General features: G+C 38.0%; 1 protein-coding gene across 7 annotated transcripts in view; it reads left to right on the plus strand.

Annotated features, from left to right (window-relative positions):
- fnip1 (folliculin interacting protein 1) overlaps window positions 1-16,011 on the plus strand; it is an 83,100-nt gene that overhangs the window by 41,270 nt on the left and 25,819 nt on the right. For all 7 annotated transcript variants that reach the window (XM_034311166.2, XM_034311167.2, XM_026941087.3 and 4 more), the window contains one exon: window positions 6,469-6,554. In XM_034311166.2, coding sequence (XP_034167057.1) covers window positions 6,469-6,554 — 86 coding nt within the window. The remainder of the gene's footprint in view (window positions 1-6,468; window positions 6,555-16,011) is intronic.

Here is a 16,011-nt window from a genome sequence, read left to right on the forward strand (position 1 = left end):
AACACAGGTGTCTGGGCATCACCATGCACCTTTTCCAGATTCTATCACTCCTCACCAATGGTGAGTGTAGCGACTATCTCCAAATACCTTAACAATCAATAGCAGGGCAGTCAATTCCTCGTAATAGGGTTATCCATGTGTTAAACACTGCCCCTCACAGTCAGGATGGGTGAAATAGATCGCTAGTTACAAAAGTAACTGTGATTCTATGAACGTTGGATTCCCTGTACTGCAAAAAATGCAATCTTAGTAAGTGAAAATATCTCGAATATAGTCAAATTTATCTGGTAGTTCCTACTACAACATTAAACCAAATAGAAATAGTCTTAAAAATTTTCTAGACCCTGGGCATTAGGTGGTGGCAGTATTATGTTTTTGGGTTGTCCATCTGCGCAATATCTCATGAGCGAGTGGTTGAATGTTTGTAGGATTTTTAAGGAATAATCATTGTAAACAGCAAATGAAACTGATTGGATTTTGGAATTGATCCAAACAGGGTCAAGATCACAACACGGTCAAATGTCTTAAATAGTTTTTATTAAATAGCTTCCGTCCTGTTTGTCATACAGAGATGTTTCTTATATATTAGTGTTCAGGAACACAAGGCCCGTTTTCTGGCTATCTAAGATTTCTGCCATCTGTCTGTCTGGGTTCGTCTGTTTCAAGATTCTCATTAGCGCAATATCTTAATAAAGAGTCATTGAATGTTTATAGGATTTATATGGAATTATCACGGTAAGCAACAGATGAACTGATTAGATTTTGGAATTCATCCAAACAAGATCAAAGTCACAGCAAGGTCAAATGTCAGTTTTTCTTCAATAGCTTTCTTCCTGTTTGAAGTATATCTTAAGGGGATTTGAGGCATCCAAATGAGTAACAAGAAGGACTTTGTGACAGAGGCATCATCATTGATGCTGTTGGTGTCGAGTTCTACTTGTCTTTTTCTAATGGGAGATAATTTTGATTCTTTCTAGAAATAAATGCTCTGTCAATAGAACAATACTAATTCAAGCATGAAATTAAAATGTCTAGAAAAAAAAGTCTAAAAAAATTTAGCAATATGTTAGTCTAATAAATGGTTTATTGTAATCTTATAAGAGGAAGTACTAGATAAATCTGATTTAAGACAGATTTATCTATTATAAAATGGATTAAAAATTTTTAGTGATCAGAAGTGCCCTTTACCTGGCTGAAGAATGTTGAGTAACACTGCTTATTAGTGCATTAAAGAAAACGTCAAAAAACTTGTCATTAGAATTCTCAGTAGCTGTTTTGCGTAATTCTTCTTGATTGCAGAATCTTATTTCACACACATTCTCTTGCTATGCTTTTGAATTATAATTAGCATGGGCCCCTCCCACATGCAGGGCCCTGGATGACTCTCTGGCGCTAATTTATAGGTGTCTGGATGCAAAAGTTTTATCCTAGAGGAAACAGCTTATTACAGTTGACTCACTTAGAGACTAACAAAATGAATAGGGCTAAACAGATAATTTAGAAAGAGTTTTTCACTTCTGGCAGTGCCTTTATGGATAAGATTGTTGGTGGAATACACTTTCAAAAACTGATGGGAATGTATCTCCAGGGCGTTATGCCTATCCTGGTGATGCAAACGGAAGTGCTGCTGCTCTCTCCAAAGTGAAACAAAGAAGTTTTACCACTGCTCATCTGTAGCTGATCTAACAAGCATAATCAGATTCCACCGACAGTTCCCTTATTGATCAGTTTCACCTGTGTCTATAAAATCAAACGTGCTTCTGGATAGTCTGTGTGCTCAATTGAAAGCAAGTGCTTGCAGTTAAAAAAAAAAATAATAATCAGAATCAATTTCCGTATCCTCAACGAGGATAACATAGTAAGAAGAGTATAACAATTAAATTACTGATTTATTTTTATTTAATTATTTATTGATGTGACTGCTGATAGAAGTAGCAGGATAAATTCTGAAGTGTATAGAACTATACTTTCTGATCAGATTCAGTCAAATGCTGCAAAACTGATAGGTCGGCGCTTCACAGTACAGATGGATAATGACCCAAAGCATGCCGCAAAAGCAACCCAAAAAAACCCAGTGAAAGCCTCTTAAGGCAAGGAAATTGAATGTTTTTAAAAGTCTGATGGCCTCAACCCAATTGAACATGCTTTTCTCGTACTGAAGCATCTCAAGGGAGGAAACTCAGCATTTGGGGATGTCCATGGGTTCCAGACTTCAGGAAGTCATTTACTGCAAAGGATTTACATCCAAGTATTAAAAATGATCTTAATATTTATGATTGTTAGTTTATCCAGTTAATTTTGAGCCTGTGAAAATGGAGGGACTCTGGGGAGAAAAAAAAAGGCTGTAATTCATGAAGTATTTATGTTAAACCCCTTGATTTAAAGCTGAAAGTCTATACTTGAATCACATCTTGATTGCTTCATTTCAAATCCATTGTGGTGGTGTACAGAGGCAAAATGACCAAAATTGTGTCGCTGTCCAAATACTTATGCACCTAACTATATATACACACACCGATCAGCCATAACATTAAAACCACCTGCCTATTATTGTATCTGTTTCCCTTGGGCCACCAAAACAGCTCTGACCCAGCAAGGCATGGACTCCACAAGACCTCTGAAGGTCTGCTGTGGTATCTGGCACCAAGACATTAGCAGCAGATCCTTTAAGTCCTGTAAGTTGCAAGGTAGGGCCTCCATGGATGGACTTGTTTGTCCAGCACATCCCACAGATGCTCGAACTGAATTGAGATCTGGGGAATTTGGAGACCAAGTCAGCACCTTGATCTCTTTGTCATGTTCTTCAAACCATTCCTGTACAACTTCTGCAGTGTGGCACCTGCTGAAAGAGGCCACTGCCATTAGAGAATACTGTTGCCATGAAGGGGTGTACTTGGTCTGAAACAATGTTTAGGTAGGTGGTACATGTCAAAGTAACATCCACATGCCTAATATATCTCACCCCTTGACAGGTGCCATTGTAATGAAATAATCAATGTTATTCACATCACCTGTCAGTGGTTTTATTGTTATGGCTGATAACATCACTGTAAACATTTAATGTGCTTACAGATGCCTGTATCATGATGGTCACATGATGTAGCTCTTGGGTTTGTCTTTATATCTCTGAGCATTTAAACGGTCTGACGTTGGACTGGATTTGCTGGGACGCCCACTCCTGGGAAGATTGGCAACTGTCTTGAAGGGTCTCCATATATAAACAATCCTTCTCACTGTAGAATGGTGAATTTCAAGTTGTTTGGAGATGGCCTTATAACCCTTCCCAGATTGATGAGCAGCAACAATTGCTTCTCTGAGGTCATGGCTGATGTCCTTCCTTCTTGGCATGATGTAGACACACACTTGAGTGCTTCAGAGCACCAAACTAACAAAGGTTCTGCTTTTATAGAGGTAGTCACATTCCTTGATTATTAACTAATCTTGTGCATTTCATTAATAACATCTAGCTGCCAATTACTCTCTTAAATATTGTGGATGTAGGAAGGGTGTACTTAATTTTCCACACTTGGTTTCTGAATGTTGGTTTGCATTTGATGAAAAATGACTACATGTTGAAATCCATTTATTTATTTGTTTTTGTTTGTTTTTTTTTTGTCACCTGAGGTTATTTGTTTATAGACATTGGTGAAGACCATTTAGACCCTGATAAATAAATAACATAAAATTGAAGGACAGTGTACTTTTTTTCCCTTGACAGTATACACTCACCGTCCACTTCAACAGGATCACCTGCACGCCTGCTCATCTATGCAGTTATCCAGTCAGCCAATGATGTGGCAGCAGCACAATGCATAAAATCATGCAGATTCCTTTCAAAAGCTTCAGTTAATGTTCACATCAAACATCAGAATGGAGGAAAAGTGTGATCTCTGACATTACATGGTTGTTGGTGCCAGATGGGCTGGTTTGAGTATTTCAGAAACTGCTGCTCTCATGGGATTTTTACACACAACAGTCTCTAGAGTTTACACAGAATTGTGCAAAAAACAAAAACGTTGAGTGAGCGACTGTTCTGTGGGTGAGAGGACCTTGTTGATAAGAGAGGTCAAAGGAAAATGGTCAGATTGCTTCAAGCTGCCAGGAAAGATATAGTAACTCGTATAATCACTCTTTACAAATGTAGTGAGCAGAAAAGCATCTCAGCATGCACAAAATATCAAACGTTGAGGTGGATGGGCTACAAGAGCAGAAGACCACATCAGGTTCTACTCTTGTCAGCCAAGAACAGGAATCTGAGGCTGTCATTGTACAGGCTAACCCAAACTGGACAGTTAAAGATTAGAAGAAAAAAAATTCTGGTCTTTTTTCTAGTCTTAAACTGTGTACTTTGGGTGAGTCTGTGCCCATGATAGCCTCAGATTGTTGTTCTTGGCTGACAGAAGTGGAACTTAATGTGGTCTTCTGCTTTTGTAGCCCATCTACCTTTAACCCTCTGGGGTCGACCAACACGCTGGCGCGTTGTAGCATCTTCTCCTGATAATGCCGAAAAGAACTTAAATTACTCTGTCAGTTTTGATCGTACAGATAAGAGCAATACATCATTCGAATCTGTAAAGGGTCGACTTTTATTTGTATACACTCATAATAACAACAAAATGCTGTGCTTTTGTAGAATAAAGAAAACAGAGAGGGTGCGTTCTCTGTCTTCTCTGTCTCTGTCACCTCTCTTCACAGACACGTAAATAAAACACCCTGAATCTCAGCGAATACTTGCCTCAAAGACATGAGAAATATATGTATAGAAAGCTTGAAATGTCTACTTTTAAATTAAACAATTCAAGTCGAAAACAAATAATCTCTTTTTATGTAATCCATATGAAAGTAAGGAGTGATACGGTTTCTCCTGTTTCACCTCATTATAGCTAATGTGATCCCGCCTCGCACTGAGCACGCTGTTCATATGGAAACGATCCGAGGTGACCCGGGTAATTATGTACACGCCCCCGAGAAATGACGTAAAACGTCAAGCTTCATCACAGAATTTACTCACTTTTTCTGCGCGTTTGGATAATGGCACGGGTGAAGAAGCACTACGGCTGGTTCTGGACAGCGACAAAGAGATTACTTTCTCCTCAAGAGCGCGACTCGGATGACGAGCGTTTACATTTTGAAGAGCGAGTGGACCCAGCGGAGGATATCATTCCTGACGAGTAAGCCCTGTGCATTCACTATTTAACAGATGTTACAGATGTTAATTTGATTTATTTACTGTATGGTAAAATGTGTGCTATGTGGTAATTGTGTTCTTTTTTCTATAAATTAGTACTAGTATCAGTGAACATCACAATAATGTTAATAATGTAGTTTATTTGTTTACTTAATGCTTACTTTATTTCAGACATGAGAAAAACTGTGCAAAAGAACCTGTGGCAAAGAGAGCCAAAGCAGATAAGCAGCCCACTCTGTCATGGAACACAGAGACTGATGTTGACATATGGGCTTTTACTATATTCTAAATAAACTACAAACAAAAAAATATATATATAAATTTCTTTTGTCCTCACATTCTTTTTCATAGCACTTCCCTCTCAGCCACATTTCCTGACTGAAAGGCTCATTATGCAGGTCATTATGTGGGTCTTTGTCTTCTCAGGTGTCAATCACATTATTATGCATGATCATTCACACCCTCTTGCATATGCCCTTTCAAAACAAAAAGTGTCTTAGAAAATTTAAATCACTATATTGTTTTCTGTGAATGAGTGAACAAGATGATTATCACATCATTTTGATGCAAAAACTGTAGGATACAAGATCCAGTTCTGAAAAGTCTTGTGAACCAATGTTCTGTATGTGTTTTATGGCCTTATTTCAGTGACTTAAAAATTTTAGTTTTTCACTAACCACGCATAAACACTGTTTTCTCAAAAACGCAATCATGTATAAACATGCTGCTCACATATTATTGTAGCTCAGTTTGTGCTGATTATAGTGTTATCAGACTTTAGCTATTAATATGTTCAAAAGCAACTGAATAAAGCACAAATGTCAGGGCATGTCAAAATTTGTCCAGGGTCCCAAAACACCCTCAGACCCCAGAGTTTTTTGCATCATTCTGTGTAAATTCTAGAGACTGTTGTGTGTGTGTGTGTGAAATTCCCAGCAGATCAGCCCATGTGGCACCAACAACCATGCCATAGAAATCACATTTTTCCCCATTCAGGTGTTTGATGTGAAGATTATCTGAAGCTCTTAACCTGTATCTGCATGATTTCATTCAGGGTGCTGCTGCCACATGATTGGCTGATTGGATAACTGCATAAATGAGCAGATGTACAGGTGTTCCTATTAAGGTGGACAGTGAGTGTTGATACATGCATACACCCTGTGGTGCTGCTATAGTCTGAGGAGTGAGATTAGGCTCCAGGCTTAAAACTTTTTAGATTTCAGTTGAATTAGCTTCTGCAATCGACACTGATCTACTGTCTTTTTGTTTTTGTTGTCCAGGCAATGAAGATGACCCGACGGTCAACTGATGTTAATCAGAGAATCCTGGCTCACAACCGCATGATGGACAGCCTCAATGAGTTCAGGTATGTATAGGTTAGAGTTTACTTCAAGGAGACACACACACATCTGAATGAGAATGCTTTGCCATGTGATGGGTTCAGGATATAGAAAGGGTTAAGCTTGTGGTAAAATTCAAATGACGAAAGAGCTAAATGTAATATAGAGCTGTAATATATGCTGAACACTCAGTCATTAGTATACTCAAAAGTAACTTGTACATCTTCTTAGGGCATTAAGCCAATGTCATGACATTGCAGTGTTGCAACGTCTGTGGTTTAGACACAGGGTAAAGTTATTTGTCAACTTGTTGGAAGCAGGCACTAAGAGCACCACTTTATCATTGTCATAAATGCTCTTTTAATTATGACAATATATATTTAGTAATATGAGACCACTGGATATCAAGGACCTTAAAGGAAGAGAAAACAAACACTGGCCTGTGGGAATGTGCATAAACCATTGTCATTGTTCAGAGAATACCACTGTGTGTCAGAATGTCTACTTTGAGGTAATTTTGTTGGAAATAAATTTGTCCAAGGTCAAGGGCAGCACTATGTTGCCACTATGTTCCTTTTCGATGGTTATACCCACCCTTTCTTTTGCTAGTCACCGAGTCATTAGCTGATTGACAACTTCCATATTAAACAGCATGTACTCATATTAGCCAGAGTCCTCAGACAGGTAGATCCAACTGCAGGATTATTGAAAAACTATTGAATAAACTGAACATTAATATTTTAATATTCATGTGAACATAATATTTTAAGCCATTGTGTTGTATTTAAACATGTTGTAATGTCTACAGAATATGAATTCTAATGGGATGGAGCTTAATTTCAAACAGCTGTAGCTCATTACATGAGTTTGAGCTTCACACAAAATTTCTAAGGTATGTTGACAACATTCTGAGGAAGTGAGCAAAGTTTGGGGCGTGGTCGTTCACAGGATAGGTAGAGTATGTACATAGGATAATCACAGGATAAGTAGTCGTTTCTCATGTACCATAAGTACAATTGCGATGGCGTTTAGTATATTGCATCATTGTGCTAATTAGGGCCCCAGCACTGAAAGTGCACAGGGCCTTACTGTTTTTGTTTATTATTTTTGTAAAATTATTATTATTATTTTATTTATTTATTTTTCAAGCTTTCAGGGGCTTTTGGGGTGCTTAACATGCTCAAAAACTCTTGAAATTTTGCACGTCAGAGTTGTCGGCAGTGCAGTGCCCCCTTTTGCATGGTACATACACTTGGTGTATATATCGGACATACTTATATGTGTATGTGGAAAACTCAATACACATTGTTCTCATCAACCTGAACAACTTTTGCACTGACAGTCATTAGCTCCACCCAACAGGAAGTCGTCCATTTTGGGTTTTGTGGAAAGTGCATGAAGTGAAATTTTAAATACTCCTAGGGAATTCAGATGATTGTCACCAAACTTGGTCAACATTATGTCAAGACATTGAGGATGCTAAATTGCAAATGGATTTTTGATATCTTGAGCGGTTTCACCATGGCGAAAAAAGGGAAGCAGGAAGTGTCTCATATCTTCTGCGTGTTTTGAGTGCTTTAGAACAAATAGATGTGGCTATTGAGAGTCACAGTCGTAGCACGACCAACTGGCAGCAGGAAGGGTGTCTTACAAAAGACTTTGCAATAATCCCCTTATATTTACCTGAATCGCCTCAAACGTGGTCAGTATAATGTCAAGACATTATTCTGATGTAAAATTATGAAAGGATTTTTGATATCTTAAATAATGTTGCCATGGTAATGCATCAAACATTAATACTATTTTCGGGTGTTTTTGAAGCTCTCAGCATGCCTAAAATTTATGAAAGTCAACACACACATCAGAGATAACCGTTAACCATAGGAAAAAGCTAAGACATGGGCGTATAGGGGGCTCTTTTGATTAAAGTGGTGTGGTCAGTTTTACCTACAGTCACCAAACTCTGTACATATGTTCTCATCAAGTTGGACAACTTTCAAAATGACAGTCATTAGCACTTCCTATAGGTCATTTTGGATTTAATATGGATGTGTTTAAACACGTATGCAGTGAACTTTTAAATACTCCTCCTAGGGGATTCATGTGATTGTCACGAAACTTGGTCAACATTATGCCAAGACATTGGATTTATGGTGTCTCAAACAGTTATAAATTTATGGTGAAAAAAGTGAAACAGGAAGTGTCTCATATCTTCTGCATGCATTGAGAAGTTTGATCTAAATCAGAGCTGTATGTTTGGGGGCTGAGCACATGGATGTGACTATTTTGAGTCACTGTCATAGTGCCACCAACTGACAGCAGGAAGTGATACTTAAAACAGGCTTTTAAATAGTCTTCTTATATTTACCTGAATCGCTTCAAACTTGGTCAGAATAATGTTGAGACACGGCTGATGTAAAATTGCGAAAGGATTCATGATATCTTAGTGTTGCCCACTACACTTAACTTCTCTACAATTAATTAATGACTAATAAGGATAACAACATGTATCTCTTATCTTCTTCCTGCGTTATATCACCGAATATTAGCTGTAAGTTTGGACATGGAAGCTGTAAAGCATTAGACCTGGGCTTAACCTAACACATCAGTGCAAAACAAATGACTCCACAGCTCTACAGCACTCGCTTCACTATGCATTGTTTTCATACACCCACTGGATGGCACCGTAGTGCTTGGGCCCGTCATCGCTGCTTGCAGCTATATTATGTAATTGGATTTCTTATTATTGGGATACTTTAAAACATAGCTGCCTTCAGCTTTATTATTTTCATTTCGAAAATTAAATATGTAGCTGCAGCATGCTATATAAGCTCTGTGTCCTGTTTTTAACCTTTAAAAGAGCTATTTAAAGAAACAGCATATGTAAATGTTTAAATTATATTTTAAATTTTTAATTACTTTTAAAAATTACAATACATTTAGAAGTAGTAGCCATCCATGGCCAGGAGCCAAAGGAGCAAAATGATGGCCATGCTGTGTGGATGGAAGGGATGGCATACACTCTTTGTCCATGTCAATCACAGCGACCCTAGCCAATGATGGCTGTCTGTGAGCTCGTGTATTTGTAAGTATGTGTTATATTGCCCTGTGATGCAGCATGAACAGCAGTTTGAAAAGATGCGGTTGATTGGCTCCATGTTGGTTGGCTTTAGGAAGCATGCCTTAGCCTTCACCCTCCCTGGTTGGTAGCTGTCTTATTATAGGGGAGAGCTGGTGGATTGTGGCAGGTTGCCAAACTGGAGTGAAAATGGAAAGGGAAAAAAGCCATGTGTAGTATTTGCAAATTTGCAAAAAGTATTTGCTTATTTTGAAGAGTAAGCTTGTTTCTGAGGATTTTTTTTTTTCTCAGCCATGGGAACCCTTTCAAACATGAAATTTGAGTTTTAGCATAGCAGTTTAAACATGCAAGACTGTGTGTCCTGGTGCATATTCCTATTATATTTTTATATTAAGATAAAAATGCACATTCTGTGTGCGTTTGTGTTCAAACTGTGTGCATTTGAATTTAAGATGTGTCTCAAACACTAGCACCCATTTTAATTAAAACATACTGTTGAAAGAATTGACACGCAAGATATTAACAATACACTATCAATGTTTTTGAAGAAGGACAACCGTTCTAAGAATAGTTCTAGTGTTTCAGATAATCCAGTCAACAATGTCGGGGATTGACTAGCTTAAGCTGAGGCTAAACAATGAATGAGCACTGGTAAACTGAAGCGCTTTACTAGTGGGTTAATTGACTCACTCAAACGCATCCTGTACACATATGAGGTTAATTCCAATTCCAGTGTCTGAATAATCTTAAGAATTAAAAGCTCATTGCCCTTTGGAAGGGTGTACTTGCATTGTTATATTATCATTATATCAGTGGCATAAAATGGTCATTAAATGACGAACATCGTGTATTGCAATTATTTCTGGGACAATATATTTTGCCAACAAAAGTAGTTTTGCATGCAATAGTTTAAAACAGGCTTACCATTTCAGAGTTTCTCAGTCCACTCATTTGATACAAGTTGGACAGTAATCGGAAAGTACAGGTTTTTTTCTTCTATGACAGAGAGACAACGTCAAAATCAGGAACAGAAACAACCTCTGCAACCAGTGCTAATTTCAGAATAGTGTCAGTTTTCATTACAAAATCTAACAAAGTCAGACATTATCAGCAGTCTAGGAAAAACCCTTCTAAATATGGATAGGGATGAACATGTAAAATTTCATGAAAATAGGTAATCTTGGTTTTGAATACAGGAAGAAAAAATAATTTTGAGAAAACTGAATTTTTCACATTTTGTCTGGTTTATAAGGGTTATAAAGGAAACTGTGTCCACTAATAATTTGCTTTGGTAAGCTGGTTGCCTGAGAAAGAAGAAAATGTCTTGTATATTATTAAATTTAACAGGGAAATACTATCTTTCCCAGTTTTCTGCAGCGGTAAGAAAATCTCAGGTGAGATGTTTGTGTATGTTTTCCTACATAGACCCTCATGGATCTTTATTGATTTTACTAATGTGGGCTACTTTTCAAAGAATCTTCACTTATTTATAAATATAAATTATTATAAATTATTTTGGGGCAAATTTAGTTATGTTGCTATGTGCTGGTCAGTGCTAATGTATCATTCCTTAACTGTGCATATCTGGTTGTGCGTGGACATGTTAATTAATTTAAATTTAAATTTTCCGTTAATGAATAATAAACACATTCTGAAACCTAGGTAGCATTGACATCTTTTAATGAGTTTGCCAAAAAATTAAATATAAAACATTTTTATTTAATGTAGTTACAGTCAGGTCCATAAATATTGGGACATCGACACAATTCTAACATTTTTGGCTCTATACACCACCACAATGGATTTCAAATGAAACGAACAAGATGTGCTTTAACTGCAGACTGTCAGCTTTAATTTGAGGGTATTTACATGTTCCATGGCCAGGTGTGTGTTATTCCCTCATTATCCCAATTACAATGAGCAGAGTTCCAGAGTTCATTTCAAGAGTGCTATTTGCATTTGGAATCTGTTGCTGTCAACTCTCAAGATGAGATCCAAAGGGCTGTCACTATCAGTGAAGCAAGCCATCATTAGGCTGAAAAAACAAAACAAACCCATCAGAGAGATAGCAAAAACATTAGGCGTGGCCAAAACAACTGTTTGGAACATTCTTAAAAAGAAGGAACGCACCGGTGAGCTCAGCAACACCAAAAGACCCGGAAGACCACGGAAAACAACTGTGGTGGATGACCGAAGAATTCTTTCCCTGGTGAAGAAAACACCCTTCACAACAGTTGGCCAGATCAAGAACACTCTCCAGGAGGTAGGTGTATGTGTGTCAAAGTCAACAATCAAGAGAAGACTTTACCAGAGTGAATACAGAGGGTTCACCACAAGATGTAAACCATTGGTGAGCCTCAAAAACAGGAAGGCCAGATTAGAGTTTGCCAAACGACATCTAAAAAAGCCTTCACAGTTCTGGAACAACATCCTATGGACAGATGAGAGCAAGATCAACTTGTACCAGAGTGATGGGAAGAGAAGAGTATGGAGAAGGAACGGAACTGCTCATGATCCTAAGCATACCACACCTCATCAGTGAAGCATGGTGGTGGTAGTGTCATCGCGTGGGCATGTATGGCTGCCAATGGAACTGGTTCTCTTGTATTTATTGATGATGTGACTGCTGACAAAAGCAGCAGGATGAATTCTGAAGTGTTTCGGGCAATATTATCTGCTCGTATTCAGCCAAATGCTTCAGAACTCATTGGACGGCGCTTCACAGTGCAGATGGACAATGACCCAAAGCATACTGCAAAAGCAACCAAAGAGTTTTTGAAGGGAAAGAAGTGGACTGTTATGCAATGGCCAAGTCAATCACCTGACCTGAATCCGATTGAGCATGCATTTCACTTGCTGAAGACAAAACTGAAGGGAAAATGCCCCAAGAACAAGCAGGAACTGAAGACAGTTGCAGTAGAGGCCTGGCAGAGCATCACCAGGGATGAAACCCAGCGTCTGGTGATGTCTATGCGTTCCAGACTTCGGGCTGTAATTGACTGCAAAGGATTTGCAACCAAGTATTAAAAAGTGAAAGTTTGATTTATGATTATTATTCTGTCCCATTACTTTTGGTCCCTTAACAAGTGGGAGGCACATATGCAAACTGTTGTAATTCCTACACCGTTCACCTGATTTGGATATAAATACCCTCAAATTAAAGCTGACAGTCTGCAGTTAAAGCACATCTTGTTCGTTTCATTTGAAATCCATTGTGGTGGTGTATAGAGCCAAAAATGTGTCGATGTCCCAATATTTATGGACCTGACTGTATAAATTTTTTCTTAATGTAACTGAGTAGCTTGGTGTCTGATTTTCTGTGTATCTGCTATTCTAAATTGAATACCTAAACAACCACATGCTTATTACAACCTACATTGCATTAAGTAATCTCAAATAGATTTGACGAAAGTATATTGCATAGTTAATACAGTAGTAGCAGTCACCTTACAGTAGAGTAGAAAGCATTATTGTTATACTAGCCACAAGTATACAGTTGTACAAATTAGCATTCTCCAAAGCCTTGAAGCAATATGTTATAGAAAGTGAATCACCAGAAAATATGTTGTGCAAAGGAAAGGTTACAGTGCAAATAGATGACAATATATACAAGACAATAAATTAGACACTGTGGAAGTAGACTCTGTACAGGACAACAGAATAAATACAACACAACCAGTCTAACAGTGTGGAACTTATAGTACATACAGTGTATACAGTAAAGAACTGCACAGTGCCTGGAATGATTTGTGTTGTGTAAAGTCTTATCACCAAAACCTGCAGCATAGAAGTCCCTGAGTGTTATGTGTATAAAGACATTCCTGTGTGATATATATGAATACAATATAGTAATAATAATGTGGTTTTATGGTGGGGAGGGGAGTATGCAAGTTGCTGAAAGTAATAAAAGAAAAAACCTGAAACTAACGAGGAGAGATTTCAGTTTCAAATCTGAGTGGATTTTAACGGCTGAACAAGACTTGGTGAAGGATATTAATAAATTTCCTGGCAAAATGACCCAGTCTTAAAAGTGGATAATCAACAAGCTTCAAGCTACAGTGGCATTCAGTGACCTCAAATCAAAGTAGACCAGACAAAGACTAGTGAAACCTGCCAGGGCTATGAAGGCAGTAATTTATAATGAGCAGATGGTGATTTTGATTGTTCAGCCGCATTGAGACAACAAAGGAAAAGATATGATGGAGTTAAAAAGCTTATACATGAGCTGGTGGTTGAATACAGGCATATGTACCCAGTTAAGCTCTGTCTCTCTGTGTTTATTGGGAACTAAAGAGCTGAGAGCAAGTAGTTTGTTCATTTGGGGTTTTTTTGTTTTGTCCCCCCCCTTTCCCTTTTCCAGAAATGCAGTGAGATTGTTCCATAACAAGAACAGTTGGTCTTATGTTGGTTTCCTAGCTAACTATGTTAGGCTAGAAAGTGAATGTGACAGCTTAGCTTTGGTTTCTTAGCCTACCCTTTTGGTCAACTGCTACCAAAAGGCAACATGATTAAGGTTGTAAGGTAATATATATTTACATTTATGGGATTAGCAGATGCTCTTTTCCAACATGACTTACAGAAGTGCATTTTCAGTTGTTGGAGTTAAACATTAAATAAAATATTTCTATTTGTTTTTCACTCAGCGTTCATTGGTTGATATCACATTAAAGGTGGGAACAGATTTAACATGATTCATCTTGGTTTCATTTTTTTATGTTGCAAAAAGCTGCAATTTTAACAAGTTTCAAGTTTGTCACATGCACAAAATGTCAGGGACAGTTGTGCATTGAAATGATTGTTGTGAAGCTCAGGTACTCTACAGCTGTGCAATACAAAGAAATATACATAAGAAGTTAAGGGGGAGGGAAAAGAAGAAAGAGGGGAAAAGAGATGATTAACAAATACAGTATATTTAAAATATGCTGAATATATTAGGGAATTGGTATGTACTTACTATGCCTAGTAAGTATGTAGGTAAAGTGTGGATCCTAACTGTAAACACTGGAATATGTGCGATCACAGTATGTGATCAAGTGTGCAAAAAGTAGTTTAATATATATTATTATAGAGTATAATAAGAAGATGAAGCAGCAGTACAAAGTAGCATTTAAAAAACAATACATAGTTTTACATACTACTACAATAAATTAGATGTAGTAGTATGTAGTAGTATATGTAGTGTGTAATATATAAAATGCACAGAGACTGGACTGAGTCCTTGGCAGCAGTAAAGTGGTAATAGTTCCCTTTGAAATATTGCAACATGCCCAAATGTGACAAACATATCAAGAGCTTGTCCATAAGTGTCCTTGAGCTGTCAGTGAGGTAACTAGTGTGTGGGAGTAAGGGTATGGGTGATTGTGGAGGCATGAGTGAAAGAGTGGGAGAAGGAGTAATGACTGGATTACAGTTTTTTCAGGATCCTGATGGCCTGCAGGTAGAAACTGTTCTTAAACCTACTGGTTCCAGATTGAATGCTGTGGTATTGTCTGCCTGTTGGCAGACTGGTAGATAGTCCATGAGCTGGATAATTGTGGTCTGTGGTGATTGTGAGCCCTTCTCAGACATTGTGTATGGAAGATGTCCTGTAAGGCTGGGAGTTTGTCACCAATAACGAATTCAGCTGCTCTCATGACTCTCTGGAGGGCCTTGCGGTCACAGAAAGTCATGCTCTCTATGGAGCATTTGTAGAAGTTGGTCAGGATGTAGGGGTAGAGTCACTGATGAGCAGATTTCTCCATTGTCTTTGTGTGAAGGGACCAGGTCAGGTTGTTGGTGAGGTGCACACCAAGGTGCTTGATACTCCTGACTCTTTCCTTAGCAACCCCACCGATGTATAGGGGGTGTGGCCATCCCCCTGCAGCCTCCTGTAGTCCACGATCATCTCCTTAGTGTTGTTGATGTTGAGGCAGATTTATTTTTTGGCTAGCCGCTTGAAACGCTTGAAGCTCGCTCAGTGTTTTTTGTTTTTTGCACCATTCTGTGTAAACTCTAGAGACTGTTGTGTATGAAATTATAAGGAGATCAGCATTTTATGAAATACTCAGACCAGCCCTTCTGGTACCAATATCCATGCCATGATCAAAGTCCCAGAAATCACACTTTTTTTTTTCCATTCTGTTCATTTCATTGATGTGAACATTACCTGTATTTGCATGAATTTTTGCACTGCACTGCTGCCACATGATTGGCTGATTAGATAACTGCATAAATGTACAGGTGTTGTTAATAAAATGAATGGTGAGTGTATGTGTTTTGCTATTTACTCTGAAACCATTTGGAATAAATTTATAATTCAGGTGTCTGATATCTGACATGATCCATTTCTGAAATGACTAGTCTTTCCTCTTCTCTAGCTAGACCTGATGGTTCATACTTACGGTTGTCCTGGTCTGTGCTGTCTG

The sequence above is a fragment of the Pangasianodon hypophthalmus genome, chromosome 15 (genome assembly GCF_027358585.1).
Source record: "Pangasianodon hypophthalmus isolate fPanHyp1 chromosome 15, fPanHyp1.pri, whole genome shotgun sequence".
NCBI lineage: Eukaryota > Metazoa > Chordata > Actinopteri > Siluriformes > Pangasiidae > Pangasianodon > Pangasianodon hypophthalmus.